The 25294-nt window shown below is 42.3% G+C and overlaps 2 protein-coding genes across 3 annotated transcripts in view; one reads left to right on the top strand and one right to left on the bottom strand.

Moving 5' to 3' along the window:
- NME1 (NME/NM23 nucleoside diphosphate kinase 1) overlaps positions 1-4159 on the bottom strand; it is a 27520-nt gene extending 23361 nt beyond the window's left edge. The window contains exon 1 of the mRNA XM_042452489.1: positions 4112-4159. The gene's annotated coding sequence lies outside the window, so the exon portion shown is untranslated. The remainder of the gene's footprint in view (positions 1-4111) is intronic.
- Positions 4160-6387: 2228 nt separating this feature from the next.
- SPAG9 (sperm associated antigen 9) overlaps positions 6388-25294 on the top strand; it is a 160675-nt gene continuing 141768 nt past the window's right edge. For both annotated transcript variants that reach the window (XM_042454552.1, XM_042454550.1), the window contains exons 1-3: positions 6388-6880; positions 13883-14003; positions 24717-24765. In XM_042454552.1, the coding sequence (XP_042310486.1) occupies positions 6575-6880; positions 13883-14003; positions 24717-24765 (476 nt within the window). In that variant the 5' untranslated portion in view covers positions 6388-6574. The remainder of the gene's footprint in view (positions 6881-13882; positions 14004-24716; positions 24766-25294) is intronic.

Below are 25294 nucleotides of genomic sequence, written 5' to 3'. Positions count from 1 at the left end.
TTGAGACGGCCATGGTCGCCTTGGTCGATGATCTCCGTCTGGGCATGGACAGGGGAAGCGTGTCCCTGTTGGTGCTCTTGGACATCTCAGCGGCTTTCGATACCAGACCATGGTATCCTTCTGGAGCGCCTGGCAGAGGTGGGAATTGGGGGCACTGCGCTCCAGTGGTTCCGGTCCTACCTCTCTGGAAGGTTCCAGATGGTGCAGCTGGGAGACGTGTGCTCCTATAAGAGGGCCCTTATATCTGGGGTCCCTCAAGGAGCCATTCTGTCTCCCATGCTTTTTAACATTTACATGAAACCGCTGAGAGAGATCATCCGGAGACATGGGGCGAGGGGTTATCAGTACGCTGATGACACTCAAATAGTCTTCTCTATGTCTCCGACTGATGCAGTGACTGAGGATGGCGTCTCTCCTCTCGTGACCTGCCTGGAGTCGGTAATGGGCTGGATGAGGGAAAACCGACTCAGTCTGAATCCGGAGAAAATGGAGGTACAGTGGTACCCCGGGTTACGAAATTAATTCGTTCCGCGGTTAATTTCGTAACCCGAAATACCTTCGTAAGCCGAATTCCCATAGGCGCTAATGGAAAAATAGCTCTCTGCTGCCCTCCGGTGGCGGAAAATAGCGCCGCGGTTTTTTCGTAACCCGAAGAAACCTTCGTAAGCCGAAGCAATAAATCCCTATGGGATTTTTTCGTATCCCGAAAAATTCGTAACCCGGCGCATTCGTATCCCGGGGTACCACTGTACTTGTGATAGGTTCCCCTGGTCCAGGAATGGCGGTGGTTCCACCTGTCCTGAACGGGATCACGCTTCCCGTGAAGGACTCCATGCGCAGTCTGGGGGTGCTTCTTGATTCGTCGCTTCACCTTACAGCTCAGGTGGATGCGACGGTCAAGAGCACCTGTTATCAGCTTCGGCTCATTCGCCAGCTGCGCCCATACCTGGCCCAGAGAGACCTTGAAACGGTGGTACATGCTCTGGTAACCTCTAGATTGGATTTCTGCAATGCGCTCTACATGGGGCAACCCTTGTACCACACCCGGAAGCTACAGATGGTACAGAATATGGCAGCCAGACTGGTCACTGGCACTTCCAAGGCCAGTCACATTACACCTGTACTTAAAGATCTGCATTGGCTGCCCATTCGCTTCCGGGCACAATACAAGGTGTTGGTCATAACCTATAAAGTCCTACATGGCTTGGGCCCAGGATACCTGGAGGACTGCCTCTCCCCATACATTCCGCCCCGCACCCTCAGAACATCTGGGCAGCAACTACTGAGGGTCCCAGGGGCTAGACTAGCCTCCACAGCAAGGAGGTCATATACCATCGTCGCCCCGGCCCTCTGGAACATGCTGCCCATAGAGCTCCGCTCAGCCACCTCCCTGGCCCAGTTCAGGAGGGAGTTAAAAACCTTCTTGTTCCGACTAGCATTCCCTGAATCAATCTCCAGTTAGTCTTCCCCCCCCTTCGACAGCAATGGTAGCTGGTTGATGGGGTTTTAGTATTGGTTTTAATAGTTTTGTGTAATGTACGGCATTTTAATACATGTATTGTATTGTATTGTTATCCTGTTGTTCACCGCCCTGATCATTGGAAGGGCGGTATACAAATAAAATTTTTATTATTATTATTTATTATATATGTATATATATTATATATGTATGTACACACACACACATATAAATACGGCTTCACACTTTTGGCAGTACCACAATGTGTATATGTGTGTATATCTGTGTGTGTGTATACACACACACACACACATATATAAACACTCAAGCAGACAGATGTGTGTGTACACATATAAATACGGCATCACACTTTTAGCTGTACCACTGTGTGTATATGTGTGTATATCTATGTGTGTGTGTGTGTGTGTGTGTGTGTGTGTATATAAACACTCATACAGACAAATGTGTGTGTACGCATAAAAAAGGCATCTCACTTTTGGCTATACCACTGTGTGTGTGTGTGTATAAGTATGTATGTATATATATAAGCATGTATGTATGTATTTATGTGTGTGCATATACACACACACACACACACACATATACAGATGGTGCATACCCCTTTCGTAAGTGGCTAAAGGCACCAATTCTTGTGATATTACGCGCTAAACAGTGACCTCATTCTTCAACCCCCGGAAGTTAAAAATGTTGCCCCCGTTCAGAGCCCCACAGAGCATGCGCAAAGCTGCCGATGCGCATCGGCCAATACACATTGTATTGGGCTGGTGTAGTTATCCAATCTGCACTTGCCTCACTTTGCCTGAATACGCATTGGCCGATGCGCAAGACCTCGATCCGGAAGGCCGCCCAGGTGTGAATGAACGATGCGATATGACGCGAATACGAATCGGCAAAGCATATTCAGAGAGCGTGAGTGTGAATGAACGATGCGACATGACATGAATACGCATTGGCCAATGCGAACTGACCCTACTTCTGTGCCCTGTGTGGTAAGGTCCAATGGCAAACCTCCTCTGAACAAATCCTGCCAAGCAAACCTCATGATAGAATTGTTTTAAGATTGCTGTGAGTCAGAATCAACAACCATCAAAACTGGCCATTGATGATGGGGTTGTCAGAGTATTGTGGGTTCAAAGTGTTGCTCGATTAGTTTTACAAACAGCTCAGTAATGCTTTCTAGATTGCTGCTGGGAGTACACAGAAATATAACTTCATTAAGCTGATTCAGAAGGTGTCTCGCACACAGGGATCACAGGACCAATCCATCCAAGTCAAATGCCCTGAAATAGCCAAATGCCTTGAATGACTGCTTGTAAAGCACCTTGATCCATGATTATGATCTTAATCAATGATTAAATCTTGCTTTGAGTCTCTACACATGTACATTTCTGGGTAATTTAAACCTCATGATATACAATATATCCTTAAATAATTTTTTTCCATAGAATATGTCTGGAATGATACTGCAATTGGTCTAAAGAAACATGATGCTCTATTTTGTTCCTTCAGCTATTACCAGCATACTTATAGTTCACCATAAAGCAAGTGGAAGATGACAGTAAAAACTCAAGTTTGCTGGTCATCATCTTAGAAATACAATATCCATAAGTATGAACATTTTAAACATAGATGTCTGGAATTAATTTATTTTTGCCATACAAATCATCCAAGTATCTTCTAATCCTAGATAAAAGAATAAACCATTTGAAAAATACTATGTTGAAAGTCTTTTTAGCTTCTGTATAGGTACTGTACGCATTACAGAGAAATAATTTTAAAGCCAGTATTATCTGCCAAAACTTTGGTTGTGGAATTATATTGAAAATACAATACAATGTATTTCTCTGAATGGTGCATGATATAATTTCATCCCTGTATTTGTGGCCATGTATGTTCTTCTGCACTGCCCAACTTTTATTATGTCCCTTTACAACTGGAATCCTATGCATTCCTTGTTGTTGTTGTTGTGTGCCTTCAAGTTGTTTCTGACTTATTATGACGCAATCACAGGATTTTCTTGGAAAGATTTGTTCAGAGGGGCATCACACTGCCTTCTCTGAGGAGGAAGAGAGACACTGTAAGTACTACTGAATGCAGTGACATTTGAGGATTAAAGTGTATAATATAGGCAAATAAACTGAGCCTGTGCTGCTCTCTTGTGGAGAGTAATGCAGTAGCTCCAACAAACAGTTTTTGGTTTGCGTTGCCCTGTTCCCTCTCTTATAATACTTGTTCCTTCTTTGACATTGACATCTGTTTAAGAAATGCAGAAATAATGGAAAGAATATCATACATGTATTTAAAGGGCTTCACATTTTCTAATCACAGTTTTTTATGGTGAACCTTAAACTGATTCGAAGGCGTTGATTATAAGGCAGCACAGAGGCTGTGATCAGAAAAATCTTCCCACAGCCCTGCTAAATATGCAACAGTCAGTTCCTCTTAGGATCCTTGCCAGTGGCTAGTGTAATTAATCACCAGTATATCAAACTAGTAGCTCAGTCTCATACACCTTAGCTGGAAAAATTCTTGGACTTCACATGAGGTTACTTTAATTAAGCTGGAATGTTAAGAAATGCCTGAGATTTTAACATTCCAATGACTTCTAGAAAGCAAATGGTTTGAACTCACCATTTAGCCCACGGACTTCACTCTGTCTGTTCAAACCATTATGTTTTTGCCACTTTTTATTTTCCAAGGGAAATGCTGACATAAAGAAGCAAAAACACAAAGTTGGCACATCTATCATTTCTCCTTTACACTCATGTGAAACAACTGATTCTAGTGGTGTTGTGAAATTAATTCAAAACACCGCAAAACTCAACCTTGGACCCATCCATTTTCCCCAGTCTCTGTTGCTGCCACTCTGTGTTTTCTAAATAAAAAGCTGTTAAGACACTCCTTTCCCCCCCAGCCTACTCTCAGTCCCTACAAACACAAAAGGATTCTCAACTCCTCCTCATGTAGTAAGCTCTATTTCACCCTATCTGCACTTTTCTGTACAGAGTAGATCTGTTTAAAAAATTCACAAGATATTCTTGTTAACTGTTCCCTTCTTATAAAACTCTACGAATTGTATTTTTGGTATTTTTTACTTACAATTTAGGAACAGAAGACCTGTTTCCCCACTCCTTCAAGAATGTAAGGTATAGAAACCTCTAAGCTTCAAGCCTGTAACAGAAATGAACCAAGTAGGCATTAAAAACATGTTGATTCATTCTATATTGCTTTTGCTCTTTCGTCTTCTCCCTCAGCATTAAGCTGCAAGCTCCTTGGGGCAGAGGTCTTTGTGTATGAACTTAAGATGTGATTTTGCGATGAATAATAGACATAGATTCTTATGATGTATCCAAAGTACGACAGCCTCAGTGTGATCATCTTGGCTTCCAGGGAGAGTTCAGGCCTGATCTGTTCTAGGACCCATTTGGTTGTCTTTTTGGCAGCCCATGGGATCCTCAGCACTCTTCTCCAGCACCACATCTCAAACAAATGGATTTTCTTCCTATCTGCTTTCTTCACTGTCCAACTGTTGCATCTGTACATGCTGATGGGGAATACAATGGCTTGGCTAATTTTGGTGCTCAGTTGCATATCTTTACTCTTCTCTGGTTCCTTCATAGCTGCCCTCCTCATTCTTAGTGCTCTTCCTATTTCTTGACTAGTCCCCATTCTGATCAATATTTGATCCAAGGTACAGGCACTCTTTAACCATTTCTATTTCCTCATTGCTCCAAAACACACTACAGAAATAATCCAGTTAGAGACCGCTTTAACTGCCCTGGCTCAGTTCTAGGGAATCCTGGGAACTGTACTGTAGTTCATTGTGGCATCAGAGCTCTCTCTGACAGAGAAGGCTAAATGTCTCACAAAACTCCAGGTCCCAGGATTCCCTAGAACTGAGCCAGGGCAGTTAAAGCGGTCTCAAACTGGATTATCCCTGCCGTGTGTGTTGAACCATTGTCAAGTGCTGCTATTGTTGTTGCATGCCTACATCTACTGCATATGGCAACCCTACAGAGGAGTTTTCTTGGCAAGATTTCTTCAAAGGGGGTTTGCCATTGCTGAGGCTGAGAGGATGTGACTTGGAGGGTAGGGAATTAACGGGATGTACACATATCCCTCCATATTTGCGCCTTTGATATTTGTGGATTTGATTATTCACGGGTTTGATTACTATCTAGGTCCTCCAGTGCAACTCTGTGGTCAACTTTAACTAAAAGTTGTGCTGCAGGACCTGGAGATTCCTAGAGGGCCCATTCCACCAGGCCTTTGTGGCTCCTCCTGTGCAGTTCTATGGCCGGTGTCTGTCAGACATTGACCAAAGAGTAGCATGGGAGGACCTAGACATTCCCAGAGAGGTGTCCTCTCATGTAAAAACATATTGTTTTGGGTTATTTGTGGTTTCCCCACATTCATGGGGGTCTTGCGCCCCTAACCCCAGTGAATGTAGAAGGACACGTGTATTTTAACTGTATATTGTGTTTTATCTGGTGTTGTGATCCGCCTCAATCCTACAGGAAAGGCAGCATATTAATAAAACTTTATTATTATTATTATTATTATTATTATTGCCCAGGGCCACCCAGTGGGCTTCCAACCCTGCTCTCCAGAGTGGCACTCCAACACTCCTCCCGTTATGCCTCTCTGGCGCTGACACTGAAAGAGCACCAACCCCACCCTCAATAAACCCCTCAGGCTCTGTCTGGAGGCGAAACACCGCCTCCCACGCTGCCCTGTTTTCCTCAGGCCCACACTCCCGGCCCCGCCCTGTTTTTCTTCCCAGCGTCACGTCAATCAACATGGAGGCCACGCCCCCGGCGTGGTGTTCCAACAGCCGTTAGGCCCGCCCACCAACGACGTCATCGGCGGGCGTCGCCTCCTTCCCTCCGCCGTGGGTGAGGTCAGTGCCGCGCGCCTGTCAGCCAGGCAGTCTTCCTTCCCGTCCGCGCTGAGGTGGAATCAAGGCCCCGCCGCAGAGAGAGAGAGAGAGAGGGGGGGAAAGGGAAGGAAGGAAGGAGAGAGAGGCGCCGCCGCCGCTGCTGCTGTTTCTCCTTCTCTCTCCGCCTCAGGGAGGCTTGGCGCCCGCTCTCGACCATGGAGCTGGCGGACGGCGTGGTGTACCAGGAGGACCCCGGCGGGCCCGGCCCGGCCATGATGTCTGAGCGGGTCTCGGGCCTGGCGGGCTCCATCTACCGCGAGTTCGAGCGCCTCATCGGGCGCTACGACGAGGAGGTGGTGGCCGAGCTCATGCCCCTCGTGGTGGCCGTGCTCGAGAACCTGGACTCGGTCTGCGCCCACAGCCAGGAGACCAGCGTGGAGCTGGAGCTGCTCCGCGACGACAACGAGCAGCTCCTCACCCAGTACGAGAGGGAGAAGGCGCTGAGGAAGCAGGCCGAGGAGGTGAGGCAGGACGGAGGAGGAGGAGGAGGAGGAGGGTGTGTGTGTGTGCCTACATCCACACTGGACACAGAACCCGGTTTGGCACCGCTTTAACGCTTTTTCTGGCTCAAGGCTATGGAATTCTGGGAGTTGGAGTTTGTTGTGGGTCCCGGAGTGGAGTTCCTCCACTTTAGGCCCCACAACAAACTCCAACTCCCAGAATTCCATAGCCTTGACCCAGAAAAAGAGTTAAAGCAGTGCCAAACTGGGCTATTTGTCCAGTATCCACTGCAGGGATAATCTGGTTTGAGACCGCTTTAACTGCCCTGGCTCAATGCTAGTGAATACTTGTGAGACAGTGCTTAGCAAACCTGACAGAGAAGGCGCAATGTCTCACAAAACTACCTAGCATTGAGCCAGGGCAGTGAAAGAGGCCTCAAACTAGGTGATCTCTCCAGTGTGTTTTGGACCCATGATGCCTTTATGGGGCTGACCAAAAAGCACAAAATTACATGGTGCAAGCTGTTGAAGCTCCACTGGTTTATTCACAAGGCAAAGGTGTTTTAAAAAGAAAAGCCATACAGGAGGAAGAAAAAAATGATGACAAACGCTCATCAAACATGCCTCTGAGGAAGTAGGCAGAAGTCTGCAAAAAGCTTGTGCTACCAAATTATTTCATTCAGTTAGTTTCAAAGGTGCTACAAGATCTGTTTGCCTACATTTTGTCAAGATGTTGATGATGACAGTGGCCCAAAGTACGCTGCAGAAATAATCCAGTTTGTGACTGCTTTAACTGTCCTGGCTTAGTTCTAGGGAATCCTGGGAATTTAGTTGTGAGAGACATTTAGCCTCCTCTGTCAGTGCTACAACAGACTACAATTCCCAAGCTTTCCTAGCACTGAGCCAGGACAGTTAAAGTGGTCACAAACAGGATTATATCTGCAGTGTGTTTTGGACCACTGTTAGTCAAACGTGCATCTTAGGAAGTAGGCTGAAGTCTACAAAAGCTCTTGCTACCACATTCTTTCTTTCGGTTAGTGTTAAAGATGCTGCAAGAATCCTTTGTATAGGTCTGCATTTTGTCAAGATGTAGTGGCGGTTCTCAGTTCAGATGCTATGGAGGGATATTTGTGCAGTCACGTCCTTCTCCTTCTGGCCATGTGTCTACTGGGAGATTCTTAAAAGTCCTGGGAATAAAATTTAAATTCCATTAGCAAGATAAAAAGGTACTCCCTTTGAGATCCAGTTTGTTTGCATCATTTTGTGAGGCTACAAGCCTGTTTGTCAGGCAGAAATGGTGCTTCTGAGGGAGACCTGGCAGTGCTTTCATGTTTTTGCCAGTGAGCTGGTTAGCTGCTGGAACCAGACTTCTAGCCAGAATGGATCTCATGATGTTGTTGTGCCTGGCTAGGCTGAACCTCCTGGAAAAGTTTGGTTTGTTGTTTCAGGGCTACTTTCCCCTGAAGCCTGGTAGCTTCTGTAATGGGTAGCTGTCACATGCTGATCATGCAGTGTTAAGACCTGAAGAAAGGCATGGTTGCTTAAGATGGTGGGGTTGTAGTGTCTGGAACCAAGCTGTGTTCAAGACTGACAGATTTAAGATATCTTTTAAAACAACAGGTGATGTAAGAAAAAAATTCTTCTGTGAAGGTCTAAAATATCAAATATCAGTAGTGAATGCTTCATGATTAATTCAGTTTTCAATAGCACATTTGAAACCAGTATCATGTACATAAAGATACCTCATAAAAATAAAATTATTGCTATTAATTGCACTTGTTCCATCATGCTGGCTCACAGCCTTTCTAGAAGATAGGTAATATCACTTTTCATTATATAGTTAATTTGAAGCAAATAATAGCCATACCTTAGCCTTGTCATCTTTCTCCTGCAGGTTAAAAGCCAACTTGGGTGGCAGGAAGATTTTGAATGAACAATTGACAAGTAGAGAAAGGATGATGATGATGACAATAATAATAATGGAGCCTGTCAGTCACATAACTCTTATGGTCACAGTCTTCAGGGCTGCTTTTGATTAAAGAACATCAGACTTCATGGAAAGGAATCATACTACTTAGTGTCATCTATAGTTTGGTCTTTGACCAAGTGCATGCTTTGAATATATGCAGTTCCAGTTCCAGTTACTACCACATTCAGCTGAAAAATCCCAGGTGGCTGAGTTAAAATCCTACACAGCTGTTGAGCTCGTATGTTCCTCACATGTTTTTTTGTTGACTTTGAGTAACACATTTTATATACTGAAAGCAGAACTAATATTTCTTTAGTGTGCTGTAATTGGTTATGTTATCAACATAGAAAAGAGAAGGAAATTTTTTGTGTATGGTCAGGAAGGAGGAATTCCAGGCATATGGTTGTTAATGTTTTGAAGTATATGGTTTTGGTGTTTACAAGAAGGAAATGTTTTTCTAGTCCTGGTTGTGGTATTTTTTGAGAATAAAAAATACATTGAAGTGCAGATCTGTAGGCAATAGTATGCCAAAATGTAACTGGATTAAAATTAATATCTTACATAGCCTTCTCAGTATTTTATTGATGAATCAATTAATAACCATGTAGAGTATCTACCTTTTCAAGTCCTACTTCGATATTTGTAAACAGGTTTTTTTATGCAAGATGGCCAGGACTGTAGGATTAGGTGAAGACATAAAATGCTTGACTTGCATTATAAAAAGTGTGACAAATCATTTCATATATTTTAAAGAAAAAAGTCTTAAAGTTAAATATAAAGCTGATAATTATTAGTTGTTTACAGTTACTGACTAGTCTGTAAATGATATTTAAGTAGTTGGGTCTCTTAGTTTTCTGTCTCATCCTTACGGCCCAACCAGTCACATGCTTTGCACGCAAATGGTCCTACTTCTGTGGATTTCAAAAACAATGTCAGCAAAAGAACCTAGCTAGTGACACACATAATAGCTGTAGAGTTTAAATGGACCAGTGGGTGGGAAGTCTTGGGGGAATACTGTACAGGTAGAGTCTCCCTTATCTGGAATTCAAAATCCAGAATATTCTGAAATCCAAAATTGTCCACATGGGTGGCTGAGGTACCTTTGCTTTCTGATGGTTCAGTGTACACAAAGTTTGTTACATGAACAACATTATTAAAAGTATTGTGTATAAAATTACCTGCAGGTTATATGTATACTTTATGTATGAAACACAAATGAACTTCATGTTTAGACTGGGGTCTCATTGCCAAAAAATCTCATTATGTATATGCAAATATTCCAAAATTCAAAACACTTCTGGTCCCAAGCATTTGTATAAGGGAGACTCAACCCATATATGTTATCAAAATAAACATGTGGGCAGAGAGTATTTGCTCTTACACATGTATTCTTTACAGTTGCAATCCTCTTTGTTTCTGTCTTGTGTTGTGGTTTGTATTGCTTAGGAGTCATTTGGTCATTTTTCTATCCAGTGACTGCAATAGAAATCCCCTTCTGGCTATCTGCAAATGTTTGGTTATTCTGGGAGAACTGACTTTCTAGCTGATGTGTTACAGTTTTAGCTCTCCCCTAGGTTCTTTTCTCTTTTAATAAATCATGAGAGTTGCATAGTTTTCATTCTCACTTTGGGATACATATGCTTACATTACCTCTCCCATCTAACTTGAAAATTTGGAAAATATGAAGGATCCCCTGCACCGCACCCTGCCCTTGCTAACTCAGATGAGATTAACAGTTATGGAGAGACAAGGTAAGGGGAAACAGATTTGCAAGAATATGGGGAAGTAACGACAGTAACAATGTACAGTATGTGCATTTTTCAACATATATGTTTGAGTTATTAGTACTCCTGAACCAGAAAATCTGCTCAAATGAGTTCAGCATCCAACCATTATAATATTATTTTTTGATAACCATGTTATGGGTTCTTGAAAGTGATATGAACTTACACTGAATAACTGTGGAAAACAAAGTTCAGTTGTGGTTTGTTAGCAAGTACCTACATATCTGCTGTTGCAAACAGTCAGCTGCTAGAGTAATTTTCTTTTGGCTCTGTTAGTTGGTTGTTTCAGTATTTATGATATTTTATAAGGGTTTATACAGCAGCAAAGAAGGCATATGATCTTTACTGCCTTGAGCGTTATTGGCTTGTGTCTTTGGAATTAAATAACTTTTTTTTACAAGCTTGCTTTTTTATAGGAAGGAATGAGAAGGATAGTTACCAGCTTGACAATAAATGCATTTATATTAATAGAAGTAGCAATTGAGAGAGGAGGCGCAAAGCTCATCTACTCTGTTTAAAGGTTAAGGAAGTTTTTTTAGTTGAGAGTTGCTCTGCAGTAAGTAAAATGAGAACGTTTTAGGAGAGGAAATGTGTTCAGGATTATGTCTTTCTTTACTACTGGTACACAAAGATTTATAATAGAGATGCCTGTGCTAGAATAGTTTACATTATAGAAGATGCCATCCAAAAGGAGTACCTAAGTTAATAGACAGACGACAAAAATAGGTTATGTTGGAGATTATATATGAGAAATAAAGGATCTAGGTTTTGTGAAATCAATAATAGAAAAGTCAATTTAGCAAGATTACTAAATTGATCGCGACATGGTGGTTTGATATCTCCAGGCATGACTATTTTATGCTGTTGTGGTTTCAGTGGATTGGATACAGAATGAATTGAATTTAGTTGGTCATGACTGACTTTAGTTGGTCATGACTGACTGATAGGCCAGAATAAAGCTGTTTCGGATTCCTGCATGGCAAGGGGTTGGACTGGATGGCCCTTGTGGTCTCTTCCAACTCTATGATTCTATGACTTTGAAGGTATGGTGCTTAAATGCTGCATGCGTCCTAAGAAGTTGGAAGCCAGGCCAAAGCCACGCACTAGTCCTAAGGTGTGTGTCATTTAAACAATATACCTCTAAAGTGACCCAAAGCGGCTTTAGTTTGGCCTGTTTGTTTGGGTCCTTAGTCAGGAATTTAAGTTCATTTAATTTAGTGTAGCTCTTGGCCATGTTGGCTGGGGAATTCTTGGAGCTGTAATCATGATCAGTAATTTTTCCAGCCTCTGTTTTATACCCAACTCAGAGTAATCCCCATTTACAGCATTGACAAAGATATTTTAGCCATTTTTCCTTGGAAGTGTACCCCTTTGAGTTAAATGAAGCTTACTGCCAGACTTCAAATTACTGTTTTGCTTCAACTTGTATCTTTTGTAGTACTGCTTAACTGTAGCTTAAGGTTACACGTGTGGCATAAATTCAGGTAAGTATTTGCACTGGTGACTCCAAAGTACTAAATTAAGGAAAGAGAGTGTAAACTTTGTTCAGTAGGCTCTCTCTGGCTTTGCTTTGCGAATGAAGATTCAGGAAGGACTCATCCCGCACTTTGTACAAGCGTGTTGGTGACGAAAAAGGCCAATCCGGGATAAACAGGTCCGATTGCAGAAAGCACAGTGGAAAGTCTCTGGTTGGGTGATGTTTCTGGGTTGTGGTTCTTTCTGCGTTGTCGTTTCTCTTCAAGGCTCGTTTGGTGTGAGTTTTCGAAAAAGGCTGCAGCATCGTGGATAGTGCGTCTCCATGCCTCCCGGTGGGAGGCCAGGGCAGACCATTGTTGGTGATCAATTTGGCCAAGCCTGAGATGTTGTTTCAGGGAGTCCTTGTATCTCTTCTTTGGGGCGCCCCTCTTACGCTGACCCATAGTGAGTTCACCATAGAATACTATTTTTGGGAGGCGATGGTCCTTCATCCTAGAAACGTGTCCTGCCCAGCGCAGCTGCGTCCTCAATAGCATGGCCTCAATGCTGGTGATCCCTGCTTGCTCAAGGACAGCAACATTTGTCACATAGTCAGTCCAGTGTATATTTAGAATTGTGCGTAAACAGCGCTGATGAAAGCGTTCGAGGAGTCGTAGGTGTTGGTGATAGGTGACCCATGTTTCAGACCCATAGAGGAGTAGGCTAATTGTGGATGAAAAGAATAAACACAGTCGGCCCTTTGTAACTGCGGGGTTTCCATTTCTTTCCCCTGTGGATGCCAAAAACCATGGGATGTCAAGTCCCATTGGTTTTAGTGATGGTGCAGCCACATGCATGTGCTGCCAATGGGCTGACTGGACTGGATGCTCAAATCCATGGAGGGCAAGCCTGCAGTTTGGGCAGGTGGACTCTACTTCCCTGGTTGTACTGAAGTCTTCTTTTTTGGTCTGCAAGCAGCACCTTGTAATTTAAATGGCTGAATTTTTCAGCCAGTTAACTGATCAGGGCCATCTGCACAAGATGCTGCTCAGACCAGTGATGACTTTTGAAAATGATTTTAGTGATTATATAGGTATGCATGTTGATGCTGGCTATTGATAACAGGATGAGATCTCTTATTGATAGGTTCACCTTAAGGTGAAGTTGATTTGATGACATTAAACAACAATGACTACAAATGTATATGTGTAACTATGTTGTGTTGATAGTTCATATGATTTCCAATGACCCTCCCCCTTGAACCACATCTTAGTCCATTCAGCTGTGTCCCCTGACCCTCTGTGTTTGCCATTGGGAGAATGAAGAGATAGTGTGAAGAACAGAGATGTCTTTTTTTGCCAGGCTCTTTTCACACACCTATGCTTGAATCTAGGCTCCTGTCTTTTGAGCGTGAAGCAGACGGGGAAAAGGAGCAGCCAGAGACTGCTCTGGCCCCTGTCACTCTGGGACCGCTGCATCTGGAAATCATGGTCCTCGAGCCAACCACTGCCACAGTCTCAAATGGGCTGCTGGCAGGTGCTGATTTTTGCTGTTTCTTTTCAGCCTGGATTTGGGCTGCCTCAGGTGGACTCAGAGTGACTTCCAGGCAGTTTGGCGGCATGGGTTGTTTGAACCCCACACCGCCAAAGTACCTGGAAGGGGCTTTATTTGGCCCACGTGTTTTGGGTCTTTGCCTTAATAGCTGAGGTTAGAACCATGATATTAAACCTAGACCATTCCCTTTAAAAGTTGATGAGATGAAAGTGTTTATATTTAAATGTGACTGAACCTGTCTCCCTTTTTTTCACTCTACAGAAATTTATTGAATTTGAAGATTCTCAAGAACAAGAAAAAAAAGAATTGCAGATAAGAGTGGAAGCTTTGGAGTCACAAACCCGACAGCTTGAACTGAAAGCAAAAAATTACGCTGATCAAAGTAAGTAGCAGTAGGTCTATAGATTCTAATTAAACTATCACAGCATAGCTTATACAATTCTCTCCCCATTTTTGTTTTAGTATTAAAAAGCTCCTAATGATTTTGGACCAAGAAAATTTGCTGGTTGATATAATTTGTTTTATTCATATATGAATACTAATTCTTTTGCATTAACTGCTTCCTACATTCACTGAGTTGTTAAAATTAAGAATTTTCTGAGTCATAGTTTGAGGGGGATTTGTTTTGTAAAATACATTGGGTGCATCTTACAGAGAACTTACAGATTTTGCACAAATTTATCTCATCACCAGTGCCCTGTGTCACCCATTAACTGGCTTCTGTTTTGGTTGATCTGCCCTTCTGGAAGAATCGTGTGGCACAGTCCTTCTGGGACTGTGGCATCCTGAAATGCAAGTAGAGATTTTCAGGTTTAACACTATAGTTTTATGCATATTTTCCAAGGAATAGGTCCAGTGGAACTCAGTAGGGTTTACCTGAGGGTAAGGCATAGTGGTTTGAGTATTGGACTAGAACTTTGGAGACCAGGGTTCAATTCCCAGTTTGGCTATGAAACCAGTGGGTGAACTTGGGCAAGTCACATGCCCGCAGCCTCAATAGAAGGCAATGGCAAATCTCCTGTGGATGAATCTTGCCAAGAAGACCCCATTATAGGTTTGCCTTGAAGTATCCATAAATCAGAAACGACTTGAAGGCACACAACACACACACGCACATATGTTTAGGAGTAAGTAGAAGTAAACACCACTGAGTCTTGTGGAGCTTATTTCTTGTGAGAGGGATGTTTTCAATAGCTGAAGAGTACAGTGGTACCCCGGGATACGAATGCGCCGCCTTACGAAATTTCCGGGTTACGAAAAAAATCCATTTAAAAAAACTGTTCCGGGTTACGAAGGTTATTTCGGGTTACGAAAAATTTTTTGGTGCTTTTCGGCGCTATTTCGCACGAAATCGCGGCTTTTCCCCATTAGCGCCTATGGCTTTTTCGCCTTACGAAGATTTTCGGGTTACGAAAGCGGCGGCGGAACGAATTAATTTCGTAACCCGGGGTACCCCTGTACCAGTCTAGCAGAGGTGAAGAGAGAGAGCTGTAGACCAAGGAGCCCCTTTCCCCCCAACTTTCACTTCTACCATGAATTTATTATTGTGATTTCTGACATATTTCTCCCTAGTTTCAGTACAGGAATAACACTGTTAGGAGAGGTAGTCGAGAGTTTTGGAGTGAGGTGTTGCAAGTATGCTGATGATACCTAACTCTATCACTCCTTTCCACCTAATTCCAAGGAAGCTCTTCCTGTGCTAAACTGATACCTGGCAGATGTAATGGACTGGTTGAGGGCAAACAAATTGAAGCTTAATCCAGACAAGACAGACATGCTCCAGGTCATGTTCCAGTCGAAAGACAGATCTGGGAATAGGGATTCAGTCTGTGTTGGAGTGTGTTACACTTCCCCTGAAAACTCAGGTTTGCAATTTGGGGGTGCTTCTGGATTCAGTGCTGAACCTGAAGGCCCAGATTTTGGCAATCACCAGGAGTACTTTTTCACAGTTAAATCTAGTGCACTGATTGCACCCCATTCCTGGAGAAGTCAGATCTGGACACAGTAGTACATGCCTTGGTTACAGCCTGTTTGGACTACTGCAATTCGCTCTACGTGTGGCTGCCTTTGAAAAGTGCTCAGAAACCACAGTTGGAACAAAGAGCTGCAGCTAGGTTGTTAACTGGAGTTGTCTACAGGGATCACACAACCCCCTTGTTGCAACATTTTCACTGGCTGTGAGTCTGTATCCGGGCACAATTCAAAGTACTGGTTTTGGCCTATAGAGAACTTAGGTCCAGGTTATTTGAAGGGCCGTATCTCCCTTTATGAGCCCAGTAGAGTACTGAAATCATTAGGAGATGCCCTTCTCTCTGTCCCACCATCATCTCAGGCTTGTTTGGTGGGAACAAGGAAGAGGGCCTTCTCAGTGACTGCTCCTAGGCACTGGAACTTGATCCCTAGAGAGTACAGGAAGGCCCCATCCCTGCTGTCCCTTTAGTAGCAGGTAAAAATATTCTTGTACTGTCAGGTGATTTCAAACTGATGACTGTTGGGCTCTTAAATGTTATGTAATTCATATTTTAAGGTTTGTATAGAGTTTTTAATACATTTTTGTTTTTAATGGGTAATGTTTTTAAATTTTTAAAATTGCTTAATTGTTTTTTGAGCCTTGTATCTGTTTTTTAATGCTTTTGTGTTGTTTTTAACTTCAACTGTTTTGAATTTGTTGTTAGCTGCCTTTAGTCCCTATAATGGGAGAAAGGCAGGATATAAATAAATAAATAAATAAATAAAAATATAGACATACTGTATATACTCATGTATAAGTTTAGAAATTTACGTTAAAATTGACTCAAAAAAACCAGAGTCAATTTATCCATGGGTCAATGTAAGTAGTGTGCATGATCTCCATCCATCTACCCATCCACCCATCCCCTGGTGAAAGGCAAGAGTTTAATCTGCCCTGGAAGCACTGGCCTCTTTCTACTCTCTCATCCATCCATCCAGCCTTTGTATGAGCACAAATAGTTATGCTTGAATTTTATAACTTGCTTGGTATTGTTTTTCCTTTGCTTCATCCATTGCATCCTATATTACATGTTCCTCTAACTTTTACCCTCAACTAGAAAATGCCCCCAAATGGCTGATTTTTAGTGATGGGAAGTGAAGATCCATCACTTCTAGTTTGGCTAAGACAGGTTGCTGTGACTTGCCAGAAGGCAGTGGGGTACAAAGTGGCTCCTATGCTAATGGAAAGAAATATCTTCTCAGAATATGGTTAATTCATCAGGACCTGTTGATGGCTAAATTGTGGGAACTGATTAATTTATTTAATTTGCTTTTAGAAATTAATTTTGTGCCATGGTTACTTATTCCTGATACAGTATCAGATTTAGGATTGATTATCTATTTTTGAATAAAAGGATTCTGGTTGAAGATAGATTTTTTTTAAAACAACTTTTGCAGTATGTATTCTAAGATTATTGGAAGCAGTCAGTCTTGTCTTTTACGTACAAAAAAACAACAGGAAAGGAGGAGGATGGAAATTAAGAACAAGAGACAGCACTATTGTGTGCTTACAGATTATGAACATTTTATGTTCTTACAGAATATGTTACGAAACATGCTTTGTATGATTTGACATTTTTACTGCAGTGAGCCTTTCCAGGATGGGCCTCTGAGTTTAGAATGGTATTGATTCGTAAAGAAACACTTTAATGTTTTGTAGTTGTTTCCAAATTTTGAAGAAAAAAAATACAATGGTTGTTATGATTTAAGTTAATGCTGCTTCTTAATTTAAATCCCCTAATTTTACATACACAAATAAATTTTTTTTATAAGTTGCATTTAAAACTAGATGGTCATTTGAAATTGAATCTGAAATCGACACTGCATTGCTAGAATATGAACAAAAAGGGCAACAAACTTCAAAGCACTGTTCAGGACAATGCATGCTTAAAAGTGGAATTTGAGTTGAGTGGGTTGGCTTTTTGATATTTGTAGTAGAGTATGATGGATACTGGTGTGATAGCCATCACTTGTAAGCAACCCTACAGATCTTATGTCAAAGGTCAGGATGTACCTAACTGAAGGGAAAACTCTCCTTTCTGTTTGTCATCATTTGCTTTATATTTCTTGACAGTGGCCAGTTTTCATAATAAATATTTAAGCATATTTTATACGACCTACTTTTCAGTATATATTTGTAAGCTGTCTCAAGCTCAGGAAAGGTGGGATAACAATATTTTAAAGAAATATTTTAAATAAATTTTTATTCCGCATGGTGTAATAATAAATAAATAAATAAATAATAATAATAATAATAAATTTTATTTTTACCCCGCCTTTCCATAAAATATGATCAAGGCGGCTTACAAAATTTAAAACATTACAATACAAGATAAAAATTCAATGTAAAGGTTAAAAACATTACTACAAGGAATAATGATTTGAATGTAGGACTACAACTCTGGAGATCAGGGTTCAATTCCCTGCTGGAGCATAAAAACACACTGACCTTAGGCAAGTCTTAGCCTCAGAGGAAGACAATGGCAAACCTCAGAAGAAACTTACCTAGAAAACCCTATGCCTTAGGGACACAGGAAGTCAAAAATGTTGGAGGCACACTACAACAACAACATGCCAATACTGCTTGACATTTTGTTGAATTAAATTAGTTTTCATGGTACGTTATGTGACTTTTTAACTTCTTTCAGCAGTTGGTATAAGATAGGTTAGAAAATGTTTGGTCACGAGCTGCATACTCCTTTTCAAGACCATGGTTTAGGCCAGGGGTAGGCAACCTTTTTGAGCCGGGGGCTGGGTTGCTGTCCCTCAGACAACTGGGGGGCTGAAGCCAAAAAAAAATAAATAATTAAATAATTTTTTAAAAAAAAAAATTAAATATATAAATAAGCCAGGACAAATGTAGGACAAAATTTTCAAATGGAAGATACTTTTTTTAAAAAAATGGAGGACACACAAAAAAATTTGCTGATTTTTAAAAAAATGTTAGTATAAATGCATGTTTCTGAGGTTTCTATAGACAATTGCCCCCCAAAGGCCCTGGCGGCAATTGGCGGCAGGACCGGGCTGGGGACGGTCCCAAGGCCTTGCCGGGCCGCAGGTTGCCTACCCCTGGTTTAGGCCACCAAAGGCTTCCATCTCCATTTTTTAAAGTTTTTTTTTAAACTCAGTGTGTCTCATCTAAGGAGTATGGAGAAACATATTACCATATTTTGGACAATTGGGCTGTTTTAGTGATTTCCTATGCATTTCCTGGTTCACAAAGGGCCTCTCCCAGGCCTAAAATAACTGAGATTTTTTTTGGGGGGGAGGGGGTGAGGCAGGAGAATGTACCACCTAGAGTGTGAAGTGAGGCATGCTGAGTAATTTTTTAAAGGTAACACAACAGATGGGTGTGGGATGTGGAAAGGGTTGCAGCTGGTGAGGAGTGTGTGTGGTCCATGCATGTCCTGTCATAAAATATAATACTGTGGTTCAGTTTGTGGATCCTGAACATGAAATCTTTGTAAATCTTTCGAATGATGGGTGGGAGAAACCCCTTGCTGTTATCCACCTGCTTGTTGGTGCTGTCACCTGCCCCTTATGGCTGTATTGGGCACTGGTGATAATAAGGAATGGAACATAGGAGAATCAACTAATAGAAACAGCCAATTATGATGATGATGATGATATTATTATTATTATTATTATTATTATTAACCTTTATTTATGAAGCGCTGTAAATTTACACAGCGCTGTACATGCAATCTTTTTAGTTAGACGGTTCCCTGCCCTCAGGCTTACAATCTAAAAAGACATGACACAGAAGGAGAAGGGAGTGGTGGAGGGAAAGGGTAAGAGGTCCAGCAGTTCCTCTCAACCTCCGAGGCCTGGACCAAGGCAGATGGACTGAAGGGAGGGCTTGGCTTCAAAATGGAAGGTTAATCATATGTATCTCTCTTACTCATTAATCAGCTATAACTGAACTAATCATGCATCTGATTGTTGTACTGTGTCTTATGTAGGTTTATCTCTAAATCACATTAGAGAAAAGACAGTATCATTCCCTGTGGCTGTCATATTTTCTCAGCTAGCAATGCAGTGTGCTCTTCATGGATAGCAGCAGGGTGTGCAGGATTTGAAGCTTGTAAATGTAGAAGTCAGTAATTCTTTCCAGGTTATTGCTTGAGGCTGCTTTTAGTGTTTCTGCTTTTTATTTATGTTTAGAATTTGTATATTGGATTAATTTCAAAATGCCACATGACCTGTTTTTTGGCTTTTTCTATTTGCATTGTAGGGTTATAAATAGGAGGAGATATTAATGTTTAAATCATCTACAAAGTGAGTGCTTAAGATGACTTTGTAATTTAGTTAAAATTATTTTTCTTCTTCTTGCAGCAGTCCAGACATAGTAATGTTCAGGACTTTGTTTAATTACCTGTAGAAAAAAAATAGGATTCATAATAAGAAATAAATTCTTTACTACTTATGTAGCATATATTTAGAAAAGATCAGAGATGTCATTCTTTTGAATTCCAACTCCCAGCATCCTCCAGCTACCATAGCCAGTTGTCCAAAAATTAACTTTCCCAACTTTGGGTTTTTAGGTATGCAAATACCTTTCATCTGTTACAGAAGAAATATGGAAAACACACAGGGAACTGCAGGCGCACATCTTTTGTGTAATTCAAAGAAGCCCTCAGGTCCACAAAACTGCTTATCTAGGACAAAAATTATTTACAGTGTCCCCAGTGGCCTACTGTACTGTATTCCATCCAGCTGTTTTTATTAACTTGAAAGCCTCATTTGTAATATCAGTATTGAGCTCTTGCACAGATGAAGTCTTTCGGCTGTAAATTTTATGCAGAAAGAATATTTTTTACTAATAGTTAAATCTGAATTCTTTAATTGGTTATCTTACAAAATAACTGTGCTTAGATTTGCCTTAGATAAGTATAGTATTACTTTATACAGTGCCCATCACATTTATTTTTAAATTAGCCTGAATTGATTCTCACAAATGCAGGAATGTTTCTTTGAGCTTTTCTCCTATTCTTCAGGACTTTGTATCTAGTGCTAGAATTTGTGTAGTTCTTGTCTTATTATAGAAACTTTTGATGATTATGTATTATTTTATCTGTACGCGCATATCCTTTGCAGGATGAAGAACTGGGTATATGTGTTTCTTGTCTATGATTTGCCTCATCCATTATATAAGACTGAGCATATGTTTTCTGTTGCAGGGTTAGGGATTGCAGCTCAGCCCTTCAACCAATGATCAGTAGCATTCATTTTACAACTGCCCTTATATTAGTTTGGAGGATAAAATTGTATTACCTCTTAAAGGTGATCAGTTTTGTCAGATGATCTGAGTCATCCAACTGATCAGGAATATATTTTTGGTAGGACAGTACCCACTAGAAGCCAAGATGATCAAATTGAGATTGTCATACTTTGGCCGCATCATAAGAAGGCATGACTCATTGGAAAAGACAGTAATGCACAGAAAGGTTAAGACCACATGTCAGATGGATAGACTCAATTAGGGAGGTTATGGGCAAGAATCTACAAGACTTAAGCAGAGCAGTAGAGGACAGGGTCTTAGAGATGTCTCATCCACATGGGTGCCATGGGTTGAGGTTGACTCGAGGGCAGTTAACAGCAATTTATAGTAGTAGATACATGCATGTGTTTTGGGATAGTGGTCTTCAGAAGTAATTTCTTATCTTTTGTTTACTATGAATTTTAAAAACTGTTTGTAATCTAGAGTATTCTTGACCATTACATTAAGTTAAAAAGTAATCTTAAACACCTAGTTTGGCTTGTATTTTGCTCTTTTAAGAAAGAGTTATACTTAAATTTTGAGCAAGCTATCCATCATCCATCACTTTATTTATATTCCATCTTTTCTCCCATTTTGAGACTCATATGTATTTTGGAAGCCCATTGGAGTTGATTTGGTAAACCTTTGCAGCTATATGTGCTAGGTCTTGTAAGACCAGGCCTCCTTTATTGAGTCAGTCCATCTGGGAGAGAGTCATTAAAAATAAGACTGGTGTTTTACCAAATGAATGCCAAAAATCAAATTGCCCTTTAACTATAAGCATGAAATTTTATTGCTGTGTTTAAACCTGGTTGAACCACTGTTGTACTCAAGACAGTATTAAATAATTTATTTAGAAAATTTTTACCTTGCCTTTTTTAGACTCAAGACATGTATATTCAATAAATAATGCATCATAATGCAAATGAAGATTTTCTGCTATGTGTACTCTGAAACTGCATATGCTTTACCAGAAGATCTCACTCGGCTTCTTTTTTCAGTTACTTTATTTTTTGTTAGGTTTCTTTGAAGCTGTTTGTGGCTCTCTAGAGACTGATATTCCAGCTTTGCTGATTTCCTTTGAACATGTCCTCCTTTTATTGGGAATTAGGTGTGCACTGGGAACTATATCATATAAATGAAATACACCTTTTCCCAAATTGCTTCCAAACAGATAACATCCACTGGTGTTGGTTATGTGTGTTTGTTTTGGTAAGCCAGGATTTTAGTAAGGTGTATGTAGCCTGTTTGCTGCCACTGGGCTCCTCCTGAGTGACTAGATTAACCAGAAATCAAGGGGTTACTAATACATCCAAACCTGGATTCCTGCTGTATTGCTCTCAAACAAGCAAGGATTCTTATACCAAGAACAAGAACAAATTCTGCTTCAGAATCTTGACTTGTAAAGCAAGGAGCAATCCAGAAGCCTGGGTTTTGATGTTTTTAATTTCCGACTTGTTCAGCTACCTATCATGGTAGGGGGAGCCAGTAAACTGCAAACCTTAGTTTCATGGGAAGTCATGATTCTTTAGAATCCTGCATTATCATTCTGAGCAAATCCAGCCATTACTGTACTTAGAAGCAGCTGCCCATAGGGCACTTTTTGGTTAAGGTGTTGTCATACAGGGTTGATTAGCAAGCTGGAGAAGGTTCACAGTAGTCGTTCAAGCTGCTCGGGCATCAGGGAGAGCTGAGACTGTTCTTATTAGCTCCGTGATGAGGTTTTATACACACACACACACACACACACTTTTTTTATCATTACTCAGAAATCCACATACTGACCTATGTTCTTATTGATGATCTTTGCTTTGGGATGGTTCTGTTGATCGTTGCTCTGGAAGCGTTTTTCAGCTGAGGAGTACAGGTCAATGCTTTAAACAAATGAATACATACTCTGACACAAAGGCTTGGATGTCTCCTTATTTGTTCTGACACTAGCAAACTATGTAATACATCTCAGAAGAGAGAGGAGAAAGAAGATTCTCTGTCAGAAGGGTAAGCAGAGAATATGGTGAACTAAATTTCAGGATTATTGGTTTTAGTAATTTATCAATAAAACTGTTTGCAATTACAGAACCCTTTTAAAGAAAAGGGTAGACTGACAGACTATAGCTAGTGAGGGCTTTAGTTAAAGGTAATGTCTCAGTTTGAATTAGATTTGACTAGATTCAATGAGTCTTTCTGTCTTGGTCATTTGTTATGCCTGGTGTAGTGGTTTGAGTGTTGGACCAAGGCAGTGGAAGACCAAGATTCATATGCCCACTTGACACTGGAAACCCACTGGGTGACCTTGAGTAAGATACACTCTCTCAGCCTCAGAGCCATGACAAACCCCTCAGAACAAATTCTGATAAGAAAGGCCCATGATGCGTTTGCCTTACATTTGCCATAAGTCAGAAATGACTTGAAGGCACGAGACAACTTGTGTGTTATCTCTCCAGTATAAACAAATAACTCTCAGGAAAATCTTACTGTGGTAGGGAGCAATGAGGGGGACTCTGCTGCTCTCCACAGGCAATTGAAATAAGAATATGCTTCACTTCTGTTTTTCACTTCTCCTAATTCTTGATAGTAGTTTCATTTGATGAAGAACTTTATCCAGATGTTACAGTATGCTTTGTTCATTGCTATATCTGTCCACCTTCACTGTCAGACTAAGGAAAGGATGAACTGTGTGATTGACATTTTTGGACTTCCTTTTTGTATATGGTTCAACCAACACCAGCACAGCTGAGGAGAGAGAGGGGCCAGGTGAGAGCGGCTCCTTTAAAACCAGCTTGCTAGCTCTAGCTGCATCCCATTTGGCCCGAAGACCAGTGCCAGGCAAGCTGAGGTGTCTGAAGGGAGAGGGCCAGGTGAGAGCGCCCTTTAAAACCAGCTTGTAGCGCATCCATTGGCCCAGAAGACAAGGGCCAGCACCAGCACAGCTGAGGTGCTGAGAGGGAGGGGCCAGGTGAGAGCGCTCCTTTAAAACCAGCTGCTAGCTGCATCCCATTTGGCCCAAAACCAGGGCCAGCACCAGCACAGCTGAGGTCTGAGGAGGGAGAGGGCGGTGAGAGGGCTCCTTTAACCTCTGCTACTGATCCCATTTGGCCCAGAAGACCAGTGCCAGCCCGCAAGCTGAGGTGTCTGAGGGGAGAGGGGCCAGGTGAGAGCGGCTCTTTAAAACCAGCCTGCTACTGCATCCCCATTTGGCCCAGAAGACCGTGCAGCACCAGAAGCTGAGATGTTGTCTGAGGAGGGAGGGGCCAGGTGAGAGCGGCTCCTTTAAAACCAGCTTGCTAGCTGCATCCCCATTTGGCAGAAGACCAGGGCCAGCCCCAGCACAGCTGAGGTTTTGTCTGAGAGAGGAGAGGGGCCAGGTGAGAGCGCTCCTTTTAAACAAGCTTGCTAGTCATCCCCATTTGGCCCAGAAGACAGGGCAGCAAAGAAAGCTGCGGTGCTGAGGAGGGGAGAGGGGCAGGTGAGAGCGGCTCTTTAAAAAAAGTTGCTAGATGATCCATTGGCCCAGAAGAAAGTGAGCAACCAAGACAGCTGGAGGTGTCTGAGGAGGGAGAGGGGCCAGGTGAGAGAGGCTCCTTTAAACACAGTTGCTCGATGCATCCCATTTGGCAAGAGACCAGGGCAGCAAGCAAAGCTGAGGTGTCTGAGGGAGCGAGGGGCAGGTGAGAGCGGCTCTTTAAAACCAGCTTGCTAGCTGCTCCCATTTGGCCAGAAGACCACGGGCAGAAAAAGCAACGCTGAGGTGTTGTGAGGAGGGGAGAGGGGCAGTGAGAGCGGCTTTTAAAACCCGCTTGTAATGATCATTTGGCCCAGAAGAAGACCAGAGAAGGCAGCAACCAGAAGCTGAGGTGTCTGAAGAGGGAGAGGGGCCAGGTGAGGAGCGGCTCCTTTAAAACCAGTTGCTAGCTGCATCCCATTGCCCAGAAGACCAGGGCAGCACCCGACAGCTGAGGTGTTGGGAGGGAGAGGGGGCCAGGTGAGAGCGCGGCTCTTTAAACCAGCTTGCTAGCTGCATCCCATTGTCCCGAAGAGACAGGCCAGCCACGCACAGCTGATGGTGTTTCTGAGGAGGGAGGGGCCAGGTGGAGCGGCTCCTTTAAAACCAGCTGCTAGCTGCATCCCATTTGGCCCGAAGACCAGGGCCAGCACCAGCACAGCTGAGGTGTCTGAGGAGGGGAGGGGGCCAGGGTGAGAGCGGCTCCTTAAAACCAGCTTGCTGCTGCATCCCATTTGGCCCGGAAGACAGTGCCAGCCCCAGCACAGCTGAGGTGTCTGAGGAGGGAGAGGGGCCAGTGGTGAGAGGGTCCTTAAAACCAGCTTGCTAGCTGCATCCCCCATTTTGCCCAGAAGACCAGGGCCAGCCCAGCACAGCTGAGGTGCTGAGGCGGGCGAGTGCC

This window comes from Sceloporus undulatus, chromosome 2, assembly GCF_019175285.1.
Source record: "Sceloporus undulatus isolate JIND9_A2432 ecotype Alabama chromosome 2, SceUnd_v1.1, whole genome shotgun sequence".
Lineage (NCBI taxonomy): Eukaryota > Metazoa > Chordata > Lepidosauria > Squamata > Phrynosomatidae > Sceloporus > Sceloporus undulatus.
The sequence above is the reverse complement of the archived record's forward strand: the minus strand, read 5'-3'. Positions and strand labels throughout refer to the sequence as shown.